At 40.9% G+C, this 23,021-nt stretch overlaps 1 protein-coding gene across 5 annotated transcripts in view; it reads right to left on the reverse strand.

The window, feature by feature from the left end:
• dgkza (diacylglycerol kinase, zeta a) overlaps positions 1 to 23,021 on the reverse strand; it is an 80,056-nt gene that overhangs the window by 18,657 nt on the left and 38,378 nt on the right. For all 5 annotated transcript variants that reach the window (XM_084713489.1, XM_084713486.1, XM_084713485.1 and 2 more), the window contains 3 exons: positions 11,170 to 11,236; positions 7,461 to 7,501; positions 4,805 to 4,947 (listed from right to left, as the gene is read on the reverse strand). In XM_084713489.1, coding sequence (XP_084569615.1) covers positions 4,805 to 4,947; positions 7,461 to 7,501; positions 11,170 to 11,236 — 251 coding nt within the window. The remainder of the gene's footprint in view (positions 1 to 4,804; positions 4,948 to 7,460; positions 7,502 to 11,169; positions 11,237 to 23,021) is intronic.

The following is a 23,021-nucleotide window of genomic DNA, read 5'->3' on the forward strand; positions in this document are numbered from 1 at the left end:
AAAGAGTAAAATACAGCAGATACTTGAAAGTACTTGAAAGAACTAAACTTCAAACCACAGAGATTCATTGAGTTACAAGTTAAAAAATCCCTGATAGGTCAAAACTATGCTGTAGGAGTTTATGGCATTGGACAACTGTTAACCCCTTATTTCGGCTGTAAATTAGGCTTGACACCCATTTTGACGAGTCAGCTGAGGGTCCACTACTCATTTGGTTCTGGACGTTTTGACTGTATCACACTGTCTTCTTTAGCAGACTGAGTTTGCTGAGTTTCCATGGATCTGTAGATGATTCTGAGCCCTTCCACTAAAGTTCAGCTTGACATTTCATTCTTTAACTGACAATCTCAACTCAAGGTCCACTTACTATTGTATATGTTATTTCTTTCTTTCATTTATGTGTAAGGACTTGTACTGCAGGTAGAGCTCCACAGCTGCGGCTGCAACAACAAAGCATTCACCACTGAGATAAACATAGCTCTCCTGTGCATGTCAGCCTCTTCTAAAACACAAATCCATGATAAAATCTAACATTTCTCATGTAATAAACCTGGTTAATATTTGAGAAATCCCCTGAGCTGTGGAGAGCCTGCTGTCTTGTGAGCCTGCGTTAACAGATTTTCACCTGATGCTGAAGTGTAAACTGACGGTATGTGAAGCTATCAGCTCAGAAATCATTTAAAAAAACACAATGTTTTGTGTGTAGGTGTCTTTCAGTGTGTTTGTCAGAGAGACAGAGGGATAGAGAGAAGCAGAAGAGAGAGGTAATTATAGTGGGAGGAATAACGTTCACCTCTGGCCCTGCGTGGGCAAACTGCTACACTGTTTGTGTGAGTGTGTGTGAGTGTGTGTGTGTGTCTAAGTACAGTAGATTGGTGTGACTCTTGAGTGCTCTGACATGCATTCCATTTCTCTCTCCATCCACTGTTTTTCTGACTCTATCTTTCTCCTAAACCCATCTCTCCCTCTCTCTGCCCCTGCCTCTCGGTCTCATCTCTCCTCCTCATCCTCCCACTCAGTGCACTCAGCATTGCAAATCAGCCCGCCAACACACATGCACATGCGCGCACACACACACATGTGCATGCGCATGCACGCATGCACGCACACACACACACACACACACACACACACACACACACACACACACACACACACACACACACACACACAGCCAAAGGGAAGTGTTGTTAGATCAGCAGGTTGCGTTGCTCTGCCTATACTCACATTGTACCTGTTACTTTATTTATTCCCTCTTTTCTATTCTGTATGCTAATCTTTATATGTTCACATTTTGTATTTTAAAACCACACAGCAGCTCAAATGCCAGGAGAAATATTATGATCCTGTAAGCATTTTCATTTTACCCCCTTTGTCATACTGTCGGCATTGTTGTTTCAATAACTGATAGATGTGACACATCAGATAATTCAACTCAGATGATACAAAAACTAAACACTGTTCCAGGATCTAAACCGGTCTCTGAACCCTGCGCAGTCTTTTTGCAAGGGTCAATTAACTTCAGCGATGTTGTCAGTGCAGCGCATCCACTTACACTAATAATTAGCGTTCATTACCAAAATGGTACAAAAGAGCACTGATGCTAATGAGTAAACACATTACATGATGTGTTCAGGAACACACACATGCACGCACATTATCTTTAACAACATGGACATAATTAACACGTTGTCACTTAATGTTACAGCATGACTTTCTGTTGTCAATGTTTTTGTTAATTGAGCTCATCATGTGTCATATTTATGTTTACATGCAAACAATAAGATCACAGAGTAACACACCTTCACAGTTATCACTACACAACCACAGATTTATCAGGGTTTTCATTGGGGATATATAAAATCACCTGAAGCGTAGTTTTCTGCATTATATGTTCTGCTGTAAAACAAAGCATACAGGTAAACATACACTGATATATCTGTGACAGGCCACAGAATCTGTGCACTGAAATATTCCTTTACATTCTGGTAAATCTGCACCATGGAGAGTCATGCTGCATTAGCTGCTTGTAACGGTTGGAGATGTAATTATCACTGAATTCCTATGATGATGATGATGATGAGGGAAAATCTTAAATTGGATTTAAGACTATTTAAACATCTGATAAACTGGAAAGAGTAAATCTCGCTGATCCTTTAATGTTATTTAAGATTTCTGTAGTGATAATGAAAATTTCCAGTGAAGAACTTTACTCAGGATAATCAACAGATGTCTGGATCTTTAGTTAAGCACTGAGCTGTTAAGTGACTAAAGTTATAAATTTAAAAAAGTGCAGTTATTTGAAAGATGCTGACAGTATTCTATATATTTCTGAGCAACAAATCCCATGTGCAGACTCAAACCAACAATGAATGTGTCCTCCTAAACAAGTAGTATAGCCTGATATATAACCTGTAGTTTATTTTGACTCAAACACACATACAGGAAACCGTCCTGCTGCTCCAATTACCCACCAGAGCACAAAATATGGGTCAATCCGCCTCTGAAAATAGTCCCCATCAATGCAATACTTAATAGACAAACGTTTAAAACTACAGTGTCCCTTTGGCTGTGTGTGTCCAGTCCAGTCATAGGGGTCTTTTCATGGGATTAGTTGATAATAAGGAAAATACAGGCTGACATCATCCTCTCCTCTCTCACTGTGTCTGCGTTCTCTCTCTGCTCTGATCTCATCATTCTGATGGAGAGGCAGAGTGTGTTTAAAGACAGCTTCTGTAACAGGTTCCTGTAGGTGAGAATTTAATCTGTGTATCTCTGTGTAAATATGCTTAAAAGGATTTCATATGGAGGCAGGGCAAGCAAGGACACACACACACACACACACACACACACACACACACACACACACACCCATAGCTAATATTATAGTAACACTTGGCTGTTTCTCAGAAGGAGAAGAAAGTGTGGAAAAAATGCAGATAGAAAATATTATTCACATATTTACACTCCCACACACACATATGCACTTATGCACACACACACACACACACACACACACACACACACAGACACACACTTCAGAATTATGCAGTTCTACTTTTCTACTTCATGCAGGCTTTGCCCTCTAACAGGCTCAATAGGCTTGACAACTCAAACTGTGAAGCAGCGCACTGAAATTAGCATGTGCTTGCTCAACTACAGTGAGCCGAGCCCTTCCTACAGTCATATAGAGTCATACAGAACACAGTAAATATATAAATATATATACATATATATATATATATATATATATACAGTTGTTACTGTGTTGTATTTTAATCTACAGGTTGTTCTGCTCTGATCACTTCATGTTCCTGTTTTGATAAGTAGCAAACAAAATGTACTAAATCTGTATAATTATTACATTTGATATAATTACTCGTCTTCCACTGTCTGTCCCCTCAAAAAGCTCAGTCTAACCAAGACAACTGCAGACAAGCTGTCAGTTCTTCTACATCAGGTGTAGGATCGATGCTGTTCTTACATCTGCCAGTTCAATTAGCACAAAAGACAATGTGCCCCATCAGCTATATAACACTGGAACAATCACTCAGCATTTGAAAACCTCTTGCTGCTGTGATATTCATTCCCCAGGCTTCATCAAAAATGTTTTTAACTGCAAGGTAGCAGATCTTCTGCACTACTTACCCTCAAAATGGAAGTTTATCGAGCCATTCTTAGAAAAAAACAATCACGAGAGCTCACAAACGAACAATTACACGCCGTATAAAACCTCCCATTTTAAAGTAAAATAATTAAAAGGCTGATTTTCAACACCTTCCTAGCTGTAAACAACTGTTTTGATGTGTTACTGTCAGGATTTTCACCACTCCGAGGACTTACGTGGCATCCTCATAAACATGGGCAGTGGAAATATTTCAGTCTTGTTATCAACAGATCTCAGTGCTGCATTCACTGCCAACCATAACATGTTACTAGGCACACTGAAAAACAGGGTGCTACCGTGCTAAAGTATTCTGAATGAAGGGATGCTGGTGCCTATCACTGTCATATCCCTGCCAGGCAAGCGTCCAACATACATCCCCACGCTGGGTTTAAAAGGGTCTTCATTTCTGCACCAAATGTCCGTAACTCTGTGTTCAGCCTCTGAAGCCTGAAACAAAATCAGGCAGCTGTGGAAGCTAAACTAAGGAAATAACAGTACGATTGAAAAAACACAGCAGCCACCAGTATAACCGAGCATCTTGGGTTTGCCTAACTGGGCAGGTTTAAGAGTAAAATAAAAATAATTAATATTATGGAAAAAGACAACAGATTTATATCTTATCACCAGGTGAATATGGCTCCATGCAAACACTGAGTAAGCGCATAAAAACAAATCAAAAGAACTAAAGTGATTGTATTTGGACCCAAAAAAGAACAATTAAATGTCACTATGGCATTTTCCACAGTCTCTTCCCTTTTGCCTTTCACTTGATACGTGTGCAGCTGTTAGCACAGTATGTTTTCTCATTTTTTCTATAATTCAGTCCAGTAATGTTTTTGTTTGGCTGGCGGCCTACTTTCCTGCATGTATCTGTCAAAAACTGTTAAGAGACGTGAATTCTTATTATTTTTTTTGCTCTAGCTTATCTACCTCTGTAGAGAACAGATTGACTGATTAAGGAGACTGTATTGTCTCAATAAGCCACAGCTGTCCTTGATGCCATAAAGACAGTGAGTTAGAAATCTGACAGCTTATTGTGCTGCAGCAGTTTTAAATAAATAATGGCTCTGGTTAGTCGTGCTTGGCTTTAAGGTTCAGCCGGTGGTGACAGGATCACAGCGGTGGCGATTGACCTACTTGCTGTTTTCAAGGCTGGAGGCGGGGTTGACCAGGTCCGGCATGGCTGAGGGGGAGGTACCGACCGTCGTCATAACAACCAGTTCAGGGTCTAGAATGAAGATCTCTTCCTGGGAGATTTCTGATACATAGTTGAGATGTTCCTGATTTAAAAAAAGAAAAAAAAAGAAATGTAAATAAAAACAGAATGTATTCATTTGTAAAAACTTTTCAATCTCTAGTCAACTGAATACAGTACAAAGACAAAATATTTAAAGTTTTTAATTAACTTTTTTTTTGGTCTAATGAACGCCCTGAAAAAGACGCCATGAGGATGGCAGTGCATGTCGCTCTAAAACCTAAATGTACATTTCAGTAATAATGGGGCCTTCAGAGATGTGACAGTTACCCATGATGCCATGGGCACTAACACACCCTCATACCACAGATGCTGCAAACTGTCATGCGGTAAGTACCCCTCTAGTGTCAGTATGCGCAGGGAGCTGTGGTCAGTTTAGCAATAATAAATGAGCAATGTCCACGTGGACTTTCAAAATAAAGACACTAAACTAAGAGTCGGGGTTAACGTGCAGTCAGACTGAATCAGGCGCAGCAGAGTTTAGTCACAGGATTGTGTAGCGGTGTGAGAACATAACCACTGTGAAACAATCAGAAAATTGCATTTAATTTTTCTGATTTACTGGCTCATACTGCGCTCTCTCCCCACTCATTCCTCATGTTGACCGCCCAAAGCTGTACACAGCCTCTCTCCCTCTCTTCTCTCTCTCAAACACATTGACATACACCAAAAGAAGCTCCTTCGTGTTGCTACAAAATAAACCAAACAAGGACACAGTTGGGAGAGTGTGATCATGAACTCTGCCTGGTTAGTGCCTGTTTTCAGATATATTTCAGGCTGACTGTGGAGAACGTCTGATCTAAGGTTCATGATTGGCCACCCCCATCAGCTTGCATTTCCTGAAAAGTCGATTCGCACTACCGCGCTATCCTGTGATTTCCCTGCAGCACCTGATTCAGTCTGAATGAGGTCTTAGAGTTAGTTATGTATGCATTATCAAGATGATGCTGTGCAAATGATAAAAATCTGCTTTATTTGTGAACGAAGAAGTGCATCTGATGTATGACATTTGCATGGGGGACTGTTGTGATTGGTGGAATTTGTGGGAGGTAACAATGATTGGTCAAATTTGCAGAAAAGCTTTGCAATCGCAACATCACAACTTCCTGGAGGGACTGGTTCATTTCACCAGGAATACTGATCAGTCGCACTGACGCCATGATTACCATAAAACAGCTCACTGACTTACAACATCACCCAGGAGAAAAAACACATCTAAAAACTTATAATTTGCTTTGAAAGCAGTTTTCAGAGCTGCAAAGTCACCGGGACTCGAGGTGATTGCAGTAGAACATGGAACCCTCGGCAAATTGACCAAGCCACTTCATATGTCACCATGATTCTTTGAGTGAAATAAATCTCTCCAGTCCGGTAGACGATCCATATGGAGCTGAGTGGAGAGGTGCTGTGAGGTGGCTTTTCACAGCTCTTGATCTCAGAGTGGAGCTCCTGCTCTCTGAAGAAGAAAGTTCTCACAGCCACATTAAAAATGGACAGAACTCTATAGACGTGGCTGGAAAAGACCAAGTGGCAGTGGAATATATCTGAGAAAGTCCAGCACCCTGCCTCTGACGGTGAAACTTTAAACTCTGATTTTAAGCTAAGAAGGAGCTGAATATTAACAAGAGCCAGTATCCAGATGCAGCAGCAGAAGCCTCTGTAGCTGTGGTGTATTAAACACTTGGCAGAGCCTTTACTACGTCAACAATGGGAATAATCGACCCCTTACTAAGCCCCACCTTCAAACAGCAACTGTCCAATCATAGCTTAGCAACCGTAACTAGAGCTGTCAAGCTTTGTTGAAGGTGTGCAGGAGGCTCTGAGAGGAGTGATACTCGGTGTTAGTCTGGACGGTGATGTCTTTTTTGTCATCTCTCAAAAACGTGAAACACAAGAACACATGTGGTGAATGGACGTTATGGCATGTATGCAGCTGTTAGCTAACTTTACCTAAACACTTTCACAGGGTGTTTGTTTTAAAATGTGTCGGATGGAAACATTAAAACGTCAGCTGGAGTTCAGTTAGCATTAGCATCAGCTTACATCAGCCAGCTACACTTATAAAATCTCCTTTGAGTCATTATTTTCACCGACAAAATCCACCGTTGTCAGCTGGAAATGAGGAGCTGCTTTTGCTTACGTCTCTAAGGATTTGAAGACCTTGTGTTTCAACAGTTACTCACAATTTCCATGTTAAACCTGCCACTGTTATCACTGCACAGTGCTTAAATGCAGTGAGAGAATGGAAAGTTTGGCAGGCGTGTAGTGAAGGGTGAGTCCAAGGGCTTAATTTTCAAGGGGGACAGTCTGAGGATAATATTATTTCTCGTCTCCCTCACTGATTCATTTATGAAAATAACTTTTAATGGTGTTCTCCTATGATCCATCTGCTAAAATCCAGATGGGAGGAGCTCTTAGCCTAAACCCATTCATGTCCCCTGTCCTCATATTGAATATGTAACTACATTTAGAGAGTTAAGAGTCTTGACATGACAGAAATAACATCCAGTGAAGTGGTGTTAGGTGTGACAGACTTACCTGTGCTCTGTCTATCCTGTAGAACCGATCTGCTGTTGTGGCTGAAGAGACAAACAGAATCACTGTGTTAACTGATGAAATATTATGTGCACTGATAGAAAACCTTTCCTGTAAAATCAGCTGATTTAAAACAGATTGTTCCACGCAGTCACTGAGAGTTCTTTTCCCAAAACACAAATGGCTTTCATCGTTGTTAAATTGTACATGGGTCGGCTCCTCACTTTTGTGGCAATTATACTGAGAACCACTGTATATATGACAACCTGCAGAGTAACAAGACAAGGCAGTATCATCACGCTGTGAAAAAGCACATTCAGTCAATTCCACTGTCTCTTACACCATAAAATAATGGGATTTTACACCAGTACTTTCCATTCAGTCTCTGAGGAAGTGAGACAGCAGTAGACAGACTGACTGACTGAACTGATGAATTAAATGTGGGTTTTGTGGATGTGTTCTGGCTTTGCTCTGTTGGAGTTCCTGCTCCTGTTCTAATTACTTACTTTTGGACTGGATGGTCTTAATGAAGATGTTCTAGTTTCGCCTTGTTGGAACATTTCATGTTCGTGTAATGTGTCCAAGTGCTATTAATTTAAGACTTTTTATCTTTGGCGGTAAGACCATTTTAATAACAGTCTAAAGATGAAAACTCGTGGATAATTAATTCTAATGCTGATTAATGAGCGTGGTCCCTAATAAATACAAAAACAAAAAACAACAGAAATGCAGGGAAGGAGACTAAACTTTAAAGGACTCGGCATTCTGCAATTTTTGGACAGTTTCACATTTTGAGATTCAAAAGCCTGATTTACCTGGTATATTTACCTGGTATATTTTCTTTGGTACATCTACATATATAAAGGAAGGAATATTTTATCAATCCATTTATCTATCCATCAAAGTAGCTATCAATATAAGCCATGCCCATTTGCATCCAGATCAATTTTGCACCATTTTGAATTTTGTCCACTACTGCCATTAGTTGACGCTGTAGCAGCATCATCTAAATATAAAGATAGGAATCTCTGTTCGTCTGTGTATAAGGCTGTCCTTTGTATAACCCGAGAACCGTTCTTCAAATCGATTTCAATCTTGTCGGGTATATTACTGAGGACCCACAGGAGTGCACTGTCGAGTGTGAAGTCGATCGGATAAGCGGTTCTCAACAACGCTGCAAGCAGCACCTCTGGGGGCCAAGCAATCAGCCTGCTCTGAACAGGCACCGAACAAGTATACAAAATACAGAAATACAGAGTATAGACCGACACAGGTGATTAGTAGCTACAGCAGAAGAGAGAAGAAAGAGAAGACCCCATAACCAAGATAAAGTTCATTTTGTCTGACTTTCAGAGAGACAGGAAGCAGGTAGGCTAAATACTCGTTACACAAGACAGTGTTCTAAAAATACTTAAAGACTTTTCCCCGTGTGATCAGATCATCAGCATAAAGACCTCATCGAGCTCAGGAGCTAAAAACTTGATCCGGAAGTGAAACTGACTTACTGCTGTTACCTGTGCTGTGCTGGACTGTACGGTCACATACTGCGGCTTTATTGATGCCACTTTAAAGGCAAACCTTGAGTGAAAGTTCCCTTTAATTAACAGGATCACACTGTGACAGAGCACCTGCTGCACCACACACACACATTTCCTGTGTCCTCTTCAAACACTTCTCCCTGCTCTCTCTGTTTCAGCGAGCTCTCTTTGTTTGACTCCAGTTCTCTGCTAAAATTCCACCAGGACTCACAGAGCAGAGGTGTGTGTGTGTGTGTACGTGCATGTGAGCGTGTACGTGTGTGTATGTGGGTTTGTGTGCTTGTGTGAATGCATGTATAACATTGTGTAAGACGTGGGGGTTTTCTCTGTGATATTTTTGGTAAGCTGCTGCTGTATGAGATTAATATTCATGACATTCACCAATAAACAGGATCTGATGGAATTATGCTTTTTGTTATTTTGAGGGAGTGGGAGAGCAAGAACCTGTTAGCACCTGTTAGCACTGTTAGCACACTTCATGTGTCTATGCAGTTCTTTAACCTTCTTTAAAAGAAAATTCTTTTGTTTTTTTGAGATGTAAAAATCTTGTGCTTGATAGGGTTGGCCTGGCGATGCAACAATACTGGGGCTGCAAATTGTGAGCTCTTTCCTTAATCAATCACTGGTAAAATGAACAATCAATTAATTGTTCTTGCAAAATCTTAAAAATTTCTAGAACCCAACATAAAGGGTTATATGTAAAGGTTTCACCTAGAACCCCCTGTGAGAGGTTCGACAGAGAACCCATTTATGGTGCTGTGGTTCAACCTAGAACCCTCTGGAGGTTCCATCCAGGACTTTTCTACCTTTTTAAAGGTGCTAACAGGAACCCAATTAGAAGCTTTAACCGAGAACTGTTTTATATTATGGTACAAAGAGCTATGAAAACAATAATCAGGTGCTGTTCAATACAATGAAGCAGTTTTTGCTTCCTCCTGTTACCGGCCATTTTTTAAGATCCCTTCCTAACATGCTTCTTAATGAAAGAGATGGAGACAAAAATCCACAGTTCTTGTTCTGTGAAAAATGTATTCCCAAGTTTATCTGAAGTTAATGCAAGGCTTCAGCAGCCTGAGTTAATTAGATCACGTGAGGATCTTCCAAAGTTAGTTTTTTTTAGTAAATTCCCTCTTTTTCCACCCCTGCACTCCAGCTTAGCGAGGAAACACTGTCTGGGGAACCATAAAGAGGAAATTCACACTGAAACACTGTGCAACTGAAAGTCATCCACTGTATTGATTAAATGAGACTGCTGAATCCTTATTTTAGCTTCATATGTAAAAAGGACTGTGGATTTTCTCTCCTTTCACACATAGGAAGGAAGGGTTTTCTTAATAGGCAGCGTGAACAGGAGAAATGATTAATTAATGTCTCACTTTTGACCCTGCTCTTTCCCTTTATTTGTCCAGCTGTGTTGGACAAATAAAGGGAAAGGTTGGGTCAAACAGGGTTGCAACAATAACCAATAATGCAATATCGTGGTCACATGATGCCTGCTGCAGGGTTGAACTCTTTACCGTCATCACCACAAATTTCATTTCGAAGGATCAGACTCATCTTTTAACATGGATCTATGGATTAACGCCATTACACACGAGTCAGGAACACAGCCTCTGATTGGTCGACAGACTCAACCCATCGTGGGGTTGTCTATGGACTTTTAAATCTTTCTCTTTTTTGGTGTAATATATATTATTCTACTGATATTCTGTGCATTTCAATCTGCCTTTGCAGGGCATCACTGTTTTCCTTTTACTTATGATGCTACACACCATGTGTGTATTTCAACTTGTGTATCATTCACTCCCTTTTCTATCTGGACTATGTGAGCTGCTGTAACGTGTGAATTTCACCTGGTGTGGCATCAGTTTATTTTATTTTATCATAATTTGAACCATGGTCACGTCCTACATTCCAACTAGGGTTGTCTACTATATAACCATCATTTTGTGTAAATGTAATGACTCATGAGAACTAGTAGAGACAGAGACTGACTTTCTCCATTAAGATGTGACTTGTGTTTTTTTTTATAAAAAATAGAAACTTGTGTCTTATTGCACAGCACAGTGTGGAAAATGTTTGTGTGGAGAAGAAGCTATTGAGGGCGAGAGAGTTCAGGCAGTGGAAAAACTGATCAAGGAAAGAGTAAATTATTAACAAGATGATGTACTTACAGTCAAGGAAACACCACTTTGGAGATAATCTCTGCGAGGATAGAATCTTTGGCTTGGCTGCCTCCTCCTGAATGACAAACAGACACAAGTGTTAGATTACAGAGCAGGAGGGAACCAGCTGGCCGTGAACAGGAGCTCAGCTGACCTGAGGATGGAACTTTTTCTTAATATTGCTCCATCTGTGGAACAAGCAAGTTTGTCTGATTTTTTTGCCGTTTGCAGAGATTCCTGTCTACATAATTACCAAATACAGTTAAGTTTCAGAGTGTTTCCCCAAAGAGGCAGGAAGAATATCATGACGAAAGATTGAAAGGCTCTTCAGGCAGATGCTGACACATGTTTGACCCACGTCTCTGTCTGGGTGTGAACAGAGTTTATCCTACGTCACTACTCCGTCTACTCTACGTCCTGATGTTGAAACATATTAAAAAAAAAAAAAAAACAGGAGTCACATTTGATCCAGCTTGGAAGCTTAATAATCTGATAGATCAGATAAATTAAAGTTAAATTCAGCTTTAATCATATAATGTTTTAGTGTCTGAACATTGAAAGAACCGTGTGTGTGCGTGACCCGTAGAAAGTTGTCCACACCTTCATATCCACCCGCCTCATTACTGCAACTTTTTGTATTTTGGTATCACTCAGGCTTCTTTTCATCCAGCCTCCAATTAGCTCAGAATGCTGCAGCAAGACTTTTAACAAGATCAGAAAACAGACACCATATTACTGAGATTCCTGCCTCCCAGCTCTGGCTCCCTGTTAGCTGTAGACTGATGCTTAAAACCTTGTTCTTTGTTTACACAGCACTAAATGGTCTGAGGCCTGTCTCTATCAGTGATCTCCTGCCCCCGTACCACACTGTCAGACACCTCCAGATTCCCTTCTGTCCACAGATCAGCCACTAAATGTTGTGGTTATAGCGCTTTCTCAGCAGGCACAGGAACGCTGTGAAAGTCTCTTCCTCCATCAATTTGTTCTCCTCACAGAATGGATGATTTCAACTTAAAAACACACTCACAAACTGTTTACTGTGCCTGACTTTCAATTGTTCCTGCCATATGTTGTCTGCTGCATTCTCTTGTTCTCGCTTTAAGCGCTGTAAAGCTCCTTGGAATAACTTTGTTTTGTCCTCCACATTAAGTTTAATCCAACAGTCCTGAAGTAAATCCAGGTATAGTGTTCTGTTTTTGTTGAAACTGTTTTGAAAGAGGTGTTGAATCAACTTTATGGTCATTTTGGAGGCTGTTGATTGTTGTGGAGTGGTGACGCTACATGTAATGACGCTGCTACTTATTTCCCAGTTGGGTCCAGTAGCACTGAGGTATTATAGCTTTTTAGTGGGTTTCTCAAATCATGTAACATTTCCTGTAGTGAGTCTGCTAACCATAGTTCAAATTACAGGGGAGCTAAGGGGACAAAAGGACACAAGCTGCCCTGAAAGTTTACTTTGAGACGTTTAGGGAAAGCTCTAAAACATTGTTCATGCTTTGATTCTGAAACTGTAGCCTTATGTCGCTGTTATGTAGCGTCTATCAAATGTTATTGACAGTATTAACTGCCTGTAGAGGTAAGAGTAGAGCAGTAACCCTGCAACTGACAGTGCTGCTGCACACTTCCATGCATGTATGTGCATGTGAGAACATGGACAAATTCTGCACTGCTTTATTTTATATCTCCTGAAAACAGTGAAAAGGTTGCGAAGGCTAGGATGATTGCCTGCAACCGGCACTTTGCACAAATTTCAAAACTGATCACATAAATAGTTGTTTCAATGGGTGTGATACTCACGTCTTTTATGTTGTCAATGAAAACTGAACTAAAGCAAAATAAAAAGAAATCTGAAGAACTATGATTTTTCATCAACATACAAAAACTAAACAATAACGCGAAATATGCATAAATGGACAAATGAACTTATCAATTAAAGTCCTATTCAAAAATCTCCATGCACACTGAACCCGAGCTCCTAATTAGTAAAACAGTATTGTCTTCCGCCCAAAATATCTCTCGTTCAGAAGTTGATTTAGCTGCTTGACCTTTTAATAAGAAGCATCTTGTATTCAGTGACATTCTGTTTGTGTCTGTAACTGTCCTCCAAAAGAACCAATTAATGGATCCTACAGTCCACTGAAGAAAATAAGACAAGGAGCAGCAACAAAACTGCTGCAGGAAACAATCAAGAAGCACACCGACAAAAAAAAAAAAAAAGAGCTAATATCATGCTAATTATCAAGAGCTGTGGATGCAACATTAATGTTACTTTCAATCAGCTGTCTTTTTATTGACAATTTTTGTGCTGTTTGGGTTTTGCCTTCGAGCATGTGGACCAGACCAGCTGGACAACTGAAACAAAGAAATCATCCTTGCATGCGATTCAGGTTCTGGACATTTAGGTGTGTAACCATGACTAGAACTGCATCAACTGCTGTGATGTTCACTGGTCTGAAAGTGTCTCGAGGCCTTAACTTTAGCCACTTCATCAACACTCCTTCACGTCACAGCCCAGAGTGAACCTGATGTGGTGGACAGAATGGAAACCTGCAGACTCTAGACACCTGCTGCCACTGGCCTCATGCTGTGTAAAAGGCTTTTCTCCACTCACCAAAGTCTTGTCAGCGTTCTGCACACTGAGGTTCGGTAGGATAAAATTGGTCAGATTTGCAGATAATCAATGCTGTTTTTGCAGCTTCACCGTAACACAAAACAACTTACTTCTGCAGAGGAGTGACTGAATGTAAAAAGTCTCCTTCCAATAGATGTGACAGGAGGAAAACAAGACAAAGAAAGTAAAGTCATTTTCCTTTCAAACTGCAAACCTTTCATGCAGACTGTGACAGAGAGGCTGGCTGAAGTAAACACCTCTCCTACTCTCCTTCTCGGCGTTTGTCTCTACTTATCTAATCCTGCTGTCGAGTTCAGCAGCAGTCTCAAGCTGAGTAAAATGCCTGCAGGCTTTTACAACAAACCTACAAACGTGGAATCAAAAGCTGAACTCGTCTGACTGACTGACTCTTCTCTTCTTCACCTTCTTTCTTCTCATGTCTCTCCTCCATTCACTCCTGTTCGTCTTCTCACACAGAAAGTTGCTGAGTTTCTTCTCTGTTCCGGTCAGACTTAGTCAGCCTCGCAGGCTTGTTTCTGATTCATCCTACGCCTCGAGTCGTGTGTGTTATTTATCAAAGAGGAGCATCAGACTGGAAGTGCAGTTTACCTGTCGCTCCAGGTGTCAGCACTGACAGGCACCTCTCCTCTTCTCAAATTTTTCCTAAAGATAGATCGTTCCAGAGTGTTTTTAAAGCCTGTCCTACTCCTCTGAAGACACCGTGCAAATGCGGTAAGTGAATATTGTGGTGGAGAAAAGGTGTCTTGACTTTTAATCTGCAGAATATAATAATTGATTAATCATTTCAGTTACTTTTCAAGCAAAAATGTCAACAAGCCTCTGCTTCCAGCTTTTAAATGTGAAGATTTGCTGCTTTTCTTTGTTCATTTCTGACAGTAAATGAAGAGTCTTTGGGCTTTGGACTGTTGGTTGGACAAAAGAAGCAATTTGAAGACGTCACTTTAGGCTCTGGGGTGGAAGTAACAAATTACAATGACTCAAATTACTGTAATTAAGTCAGACTGAGCAGAACAGAACAGGAAGTGGAAGTGATTTTGTGCTAAAGATTTGACGAAACAGAAGCCCCTTTCATTTGAATGGCTGCTATTAATAATGCATTAAACATCAACAGTTAAAATGCATGAAAGGTGAAATTATGCTCTGATGAAATATCGCTTCTATTTCAACTGCTTTAAAATCCACTTTGTCCTATTTTCAACCGGCCAATCAGAACAAGCGATATCACACACGGCAGCAGCGACATGGCAACATACACTAAAAACGGTTCAAGCAATTTATCTTATTGCTCACATCTGGCAGCAGCTTTAGTAAAATCCATAAAAACATGAGCTCAGATTGGCACTTCAGACTCCGTTAACAGTAAAATGAGAACTCATGCTCTTACAGACACTTAAAGGTCCACAAAGGTGTACAGGTGTGCACACAGGCCGAGCTGTGACAGCTGCCTCTGTTTTTAGATTTCAGCCTACAGAGCTCTTTATATGCATTCATACACACTGTTTTTTTTTTTTTGCTCAGGTGTTGAACTGGGGCCTCGGTATTGATACTAATCGAGTTGCCTTGTACTCACAGAAGTAGCCCTGAGGGCAGGTCTACACTCACTGAAAGCACAAACTGAGGTGCAGTTTAAATCTGCTCTGCACTTTCATACATCTGTATGTCATCTGGGACAACAGCGGCTAAAGACAAAATCTTGTCTTTCTCAACAGGTCTCCATTATCAAACTAAAAGATCCACATGGAGCTCTTTGTCTTGTCTGTCTTAATGTTTGATGGTGAGAGGAAAACATCGAGCAGCATTGTTCTGGTCATGAAGGGGTTGGATGTACTGAATATACTGCAACAAGTGCAACAAGTTGACTATGTTTCTGCAGGTCATTATCAGAAATGAGCTGTTTTTCTCCAAGTGAATCACAAACTGTACCAGAGAGCATCAGCAGTCACCAGAGAGCAGGAGATCAAATGGTGAAACAAGTGTTACATCATTTGGTTGCTATGCAACACAACGTCTGACAACAACTCATGAGCTGTCTTCTTAGTATTTGTGATCTAACCTATATAAAAACAGGGTAGTGTTGTTAAAAATAACATTTACAGAGTTAGTGTTGCTCTGCTGCATGGTTCCTGAAGGGGAAGATGAAAAGCTCATTGTGAAGTGAAGGATGTGGGTACATGACATCCACATAGGGAGAACAGAACGCGGAGCTTCATCTCCTCCACAGTGTCTGCCTAAATAAAGCATGTTCAAGAGCTACTTTCACTTTCACTGCATTTGCATGCACTTGAGTAATGGGATTACCTCTGGTTTTAAGCAGTGTCTTGATGTATGAGGCATTGTGTAAACCAGAAACACGCTTCCCTTTTTCAAGTTTAGGAATTAAGACAGACACAGTTAACAAAGCTGTGCTGGATAAAACCTGGTAACAGGCAGTGTACACCCTTCACACGGGACACGTCACTGTGGCAGGAAGTATCACAACTCATAGACTACTACTTAAAATATTCAGTATTTAAAGACCAACTGAACTTCAGGCAGAACAGCAGTGTTTCACTGCAATATCTGGTTCAAAGTTTCATGTGTGGTTTTACCTCTGACCAGGGTGCTCTGTGGTACATGTAACCACGTACTGACACACCCTAAAATACACTTTTATTAGTCTGGCATCAGTCACACAGGTGAATCAGCCTGGAACCTCACAGGGTTTCAACACACGCAGGCTAAACTGCCTCTGAATGCAACCCACAATCAGATCAACAGAATGTGTCACGTAGTGGTGCTTGATCCGTTTCTGGTGGAAACTTAAACACAGGACTTTCACCGAGGAGATCAGGTTTCATGTCATTACAAAGTGTAACAAAGTTAGAAAATTATAGTGACATGATCAAGTTAGATTTCCACAAGATTTCTTAGGAGGGTTGGGAGCACAAAGCCATGTGACCCAACACTGGAGAGCAAAGCTTTATTTTGATCTTTAACCATGATGACAATCTAACTTTATTAAGTATAATTAGAGTCCTAAACCAAACCAGACCTTAAAGGGGACCAGTTATGCTTTTCCTTATTTTCTGACATATATAATGTTAAAATGTTCATATTGAACACAGCCTAAGTTTTAAATAATGAGGTAAAAGTATCTATGAACAAACTGCTCAGGTTTCAGACTGACCTAAATGCTTTGTTTTCAATGTTTTTTGTTTTTTTTTCCCGAGGACTTGACGCGACCGGCTGACGTTGGCATGTGTGGATTTTCTGATATGGTCGTCCCTCCAGGCGCAGCTCAGTGTGCACAGCACGCCCACACGTTATTTTTTCCCCCCAAGAGATGCCCACCCACTTGTGCTGTTTTCACTTGACCGCTCTGCTCAGGATTATGTTCTGTGTTCAGTTTGTCTCACAGAACGTGTTTTTCAGTTGTGAAGTAGTTTATTATTTTCTGATGTCCTGCTGCAGCTCAACTATCTGTGATTTACAGTTTCAGGTATATTTACTCGGACGAATAAACCGGAAGACACAACAGGGACAAATAGAAAATATTTTCTCCACAAAATATGATCCAGTTTCATCAAAATCACTGAATAAAATTATAAAGTAGTGTGCTTGTGTGTAATAATCATCCCACAGAAACACTCTGCTCCAGCTGCCTCTATCGTTTTTCCAACCTAATCCTTGTCTCATTTGTGGTCTGATAAACAGTAAATTAATAACATTCGCTGTATCATATCGCTATTTTCTCATGTGCTCTGAACCACTGGGACTGATCTCTGAGCAAACTAGCCAGCTAGTGGGTAAAGTAGCCACTAATGACATGTAAATCTGTCTGGCAATCAGAAAACTCGGTGGAATAAATCGCCAAAAGTTGAGGCAGAGCAGCTGGAGGTGATCACAGTTTCCAGTTTCACCAAAATCGGTGAATAAATATGTGTTTTTGGACAGTAATCAGTGTGGAGCGGCGCTCATGGGCGTGGGTCATGCCCCTCGGCAGGCTTCCGGGAAGATGGCCAATCAGAGGAGAGTGGGCTTTTAAGGAGGGGGGCTTAAAGAGATTAGAGCTAAAATGGTCTGTTTCTGACAGAGGATGGACAGAGGGGATGCAAAAAGGGCTAATGCAAGATAAATAGGGATGTTTTTGAACTGTGAATCATCCAAAGCTCCTCTGGTGGAGTCCCAGAATAAAAATATGGAGCTGGAAAAGGGCATAATAGGTTCTCTTTAACCAAGGAGGTGGCAGATCAGGAAATACTAATTAGCCACTTAGTTATTTGGTTGGTTATATGGTTTTGAGTCTGCTACTATAAACCTTGGAAATGCAAATGGCTGCAGAGCTCTATGCTTTGTGACCACAATTCAGGTTGCATTGGCTAGCTTGCTGTAAAAGCACAGCGGCCTCATCCCTTCGACTGCTCATGTCAGGGTGACAGAGCATGGCAGTACAGCACAGTACAGCATCCCTGAGGCAAAATCCCCCCCGGCCCACGGAGAGAAAAGAAAGAAGAGAAACAGACAGGGTCCTTGAGAGTGACTCAGAGGGAGCGAGCAGGTGGGCTTGTCCTCTCTTCTCTCATAGAGTACTGTTCAATGTTGTTTGGACTTTTCAAAGAATCCTCACAATCTCACCTCTGCTGTATTTATTGAAGATGAAGGAAAGGCAGCATTGTCAGCCTACACATATCTGACCACACTGATGAGTTCTTTGTGTTGACATGTGATTCCATGTGACTCTTTTTCTGCTATTGTGTAAAATGATCCTGGAACAAAAAGGGTTTTCAGTAGTGTCTCTCATTTCCCCAGGAGAAAGAAGTGTGGGTGTGGAAGTGCACTGGATGACCTTGGGTGGGTTTGCTAACATCAGTGCGAGGATGTGGTAGATCAGAAGAAAAAAAACAGCTTTTCTTCTGTGCAGCTGAGATTGACATTCTGTACATTATTTTCCTTAATATGATGCATTGTGAATCAAAAGACAGAAGAAAAGTCTTGGGACTACAAGAGTTAAAAGAGACTTCATTCTAAACTCAAGATTCAACTTCAAAAGTATAACGCTCTTTGAGTTTCATTTATAACATTTATAATTAGGTTTTCTGTCTGATCCTGTCTGCTGTCCACGGCACAGAACAAAACTGTGAAAAGTGCCTTTATTGAACACCAAAGTTATTCTGAATACAACGACAGAAAGACTTTTCAAACATGTACTGAATTGTCAGTTCTAAAGAATTCTGTTTTTGTTCTCAAGCCTCTCCTGAGGAGACTGGACCCTCAAAGAGACTAATTAACCCTTTAATTACATAAAGGAATGATGAAAAATTAAAGTTTTTGTCAGTGAGTACTTATTTTGTCTCTTCCAACTCAACACTCTCTGAGCAGATTGAATCACCTCGACATTATAAGATAAACTCAGCACACCTTCTCACAAAACAACAGACTTCACTGCACAGACACACCAAGCAGAATATGACGCCACACATGCAGAGATTCACAGACGATAGTGCATGCATCATGCTGGAACGCCGAGACACACGGGGGAAACTAACCTCTAACTGTGTGCGTGTTTTTGTGTCCTAACGATATCAGGAATCATGTTATTAGGAATACAAATCAGAGGGGTGTTTCAGCTACTCACATTGCTTGTCTATGAAACGGCTGTGCAAATGAGAATAGAGTGTGATGAAAGAGTTGTCTGGATGGTACAGCATGAAAAGATGTGAATGCCCAACACCACAAATCTGCACCCATGCTGAGGCCTTTCAGGTTGAACTTTCATCTGAGAAGAAACGGAAAGTCTTGTTTTGTCAGGTGTTCTGGGCATAACGTTGCCTCATTCTATCATGCAGCACAAGTGATCGACATAAAAGCCATAAGATGCAGCTCCTGACTCTGCTATCGGCATCAGTAAAATCATTTACCACTCACAGATACTAGTTGGGATTACAGCAGTAGTGTTATCAAGGGATGTCACACATCTTAGAAGTGCCTGACAGGCACGGGAAGATTGAAGAGACCTGGTTGTTCTGCTTGCTGCGTGCTGAATCTATGATCCACTCGGTCACTACTAATTTCCAGCTCCTCCTTTAACAGGAACTGAACAAAGACAGACCAAATCAGAGGAGAAATTAACTTAAGAGAAGTCTACATGACTGCAAATTCACCCTCCTTCTACCTCGATCGGTTCAATAACTGTACACACCATCTCCTCCAACATCTTCTCTCTTTTCAGCACTGGAGTATTTTTCAGTAAAAGTAAGTCCAACAAGATACACTCACTTTCAGTTGCCACTCTTACAAGTGGAGGTAGAAGGAAGAAGCTCAACACAGTGGTGTAACTGCAGAGCAACACAAGTCTAAATGCTCACAGACCATTTGTGTGTGTTATGGCATAGGCTCTGAGTTTATATGCACCACCTCATTTTTAATGACTCTGGACCAAAGAGAGTTGAGAGTTAATGTCCCCATGATTATTGGTGACAGTGAAATTGAGCAGGTGTGCTGCTTTAAGTCAATAAATTAAAAATGGAGCATCCATGTTGATTATCTGTGTGCTTTCTCTGCAGACCCAGACTGTCTGACTGTTTGCCTGGAGCTCTGGAAAGCTGAGCCAGTCTGATCCACTTAGGACTTCCTCTCCAGCCCATCCAACCTCTTCCACTGGGGTCTGGCAAAAACATTGCTAAACTGCAGCATGCCCACTGTGCCAGGGAAGGAGATCCCTGCAACATCCAAAGTTGCTGTCTGAAGAGCCTTGGGGAGGGGCAGATGTCATCTGCAATAACTTATACCATCTGCACAGGAATCGTCAGAAGCAAATGACTCCCCCTAGAATCAACTTTTACTTGGGAAGACTAAACGGAGGAGGCCTCGAAGAGGAATAGAGCCAAATACACAACCCCGATAGGCAAGTGCAGCGGGCGAGGATGACAGGCACAATGTGCACCCATTGAAGTTCATTGCAGAGGCTTTGCCGCCCAGTCCCTCTGCAGGGCTTTAAAGCATCTCTGCATCAAACGATTACAGAGTGAGAGAGCCATCATGACCATCACAGACACTGCAGAAAAGGCATCAAGATGGCTGTGGATCAAAAAGGGAGATCCATGAATCACAGATGCTACTTGGATTCAAGCTGGGGTTTGATCTCCCAAAACTGGATTGCATGGGTGAGGCAGTCTGATGCTGAAAGACCTAAAATAGTCAGTGAGTGTAAGGACAATAGAATTACATATCTAAAATCTCAGATATTGAAAAAACACAGTAGATAAATTCATTTCTTATTTTTTGTAACATGCATTTAATTAAACATCACTCCAAAAATCCCTGCAGATTATTCCCTCACAACTCAAGACATGTATGTCCTCACAACTGGTGTGTAACACACTTTCACACAAATACTTACACTACAAAAGTGTCTGCACTCAGACATGTAGAACCAAGAGGTTAAATTAATGACCACACATGTGCCATCTCAGACTGGCCGAGCAGATTTCATGGCTGAATGACCTGAAGGGCCTGGGATTCTCTAACACTTCTCTTTTAGTTAGTTATGGGGCCCTATTTAAATGGTCTACAGCATGCATTTATTCACCACCAGAGTCTCTTTCCAAAAAATGACCCAGTTACTCAGGATAATCCACAGACCTTGTTGTGAGTAGTTTCCTGTAAGTACTACTTTCTTTCAGTGGTAAAATCTACCAGAACTACTTTATTTCTACTTGAAAGAAAGAGCACTTTTGGTCATTTAAGCAGTTTTAGTATTTTAGTTCTGTATTTAGCCACTTAACATCAACAACTAAACACATAAAATAATTTCTGTTGTGTGGAATACTGCCCTGCTGAGACATGTCATCTGTATCTTTGCTGCTTTCATTTATCTCTAATGGCATTTTGGCCTTTCAAACATAGTTCTCCATTAGGGAGATGTTCCATAATGACTGTTCAGACATGAAAGGACCATAATGGATAGAGCTGCAATGCTCATGTGATATTTAGCATCTGACACACAAGACAAAGGTCCAAAGTTCTTTTTTCCTCCTTGCCATGGTGGCAGCAGAGCTGGAGAGCACTGGTGAGTTGGAAATTAATGATATCATAACAGAAGAAAAGTCTCTCACATGGCACATCAACGAGCGATGTTAAAACTTTGAAGTTTGTAATTTGTGTCAACTTTGGAAAATTTTCTAAGTTGTTGGTTTGGATCCAACACTTTTTTCCAAGTGATGTCACTTTGTCCCCAGTTCTGAACCACTAACTGAGTACAATGCTATCATTACTGATAGAAATGATGCTTAAAACCACAGAAATAAGACCAAAGTTGCTGAGCTGCAGCATATTTCCTTGATACACTTCATTAGCTCGAGCAGGTAAATAAATAACAATCATAAGGTTTTTAAAAGTGTTCTGGCAAACTGTTCTTTTCTGTTCTCGCTGCATATTTCCATCTCACTCTGGTGCTTTTTTCATGACTAAAACGTTACGATGTCTTAGTGGAATTTGGAATGACTAAGAGGATGTTTTTTTACTGATCCTGTTTAAAAACATGGTTTTATTTGTGTATCTCTGTGTGCGTATTGTGTTGTGTAATACATTACTTTGTAACCCCTAGAGTACAGAATCTGTTCTGTTTATGTGTGTAGGTGTTAGTTTGTTTAGAATGGTGTGTGTGTGTGTGTGTGTGTGTGTGTGTGTGTGTGTGTGTGTGTGTGTGTGTCTCTGTGTGTGTGTGTGTGTGTGTGTGTGTGTGTGTGTGTGTGTGTGTGTGTGTGTGTGTGCTGCAGGATTTCATACTGGTGGAACATTTAGAGCCCTCTTTAACTAGACTTCAGCTGCCAGTCACTCACACTGGCTATCAGCACTGGTGTCAGATGTAACCTTTCTAACAAAGTCCGCCCCTGCTAAAAACAGGAAGTGTCACTCTTTAGTTTGATGAATTGATTTTAAAAAAAAAGATGCAAAATATCAAACTAAAGCCTAAAAGAACTGCAGCAACATTAGTGAAGCAGTCTGCTATGTTCTACTTGAATTATCGCTGCTGTGTTGAACGTTGTTGCTTATATATATGTGTTGTCTCCTGTCAATCAGCCTGTTTTGGTGCAGTCATGTGCAGTGGGTCCTTGAGACGGCACCACAGAGATCGTGGAGTGTATCGAACGTATAATGCCATGGTTACGGCTATGGTAGCTGTTAATTTCAAGCCCAGCTGACTCCCCTGCCTTAGTGTCAGGGAATTAAAAAAAAAAACATATTATAA

Source organism: Lutjanus erythropterus, chromosome 24 (assembly GCF_056507025.1).
Source record: "Lutjanus erythropterus isolate fLutEry1 chromosome 24, fLutEry1.hap2, whole genome shotgun sequence".
Taxonomy (NCBI): Eukaryota; Metazoa; Chordata; class Actinopteri; order Lutjaniformes; family Lutjanidae; genus Lutjanus; species Lutjanus erythropterus.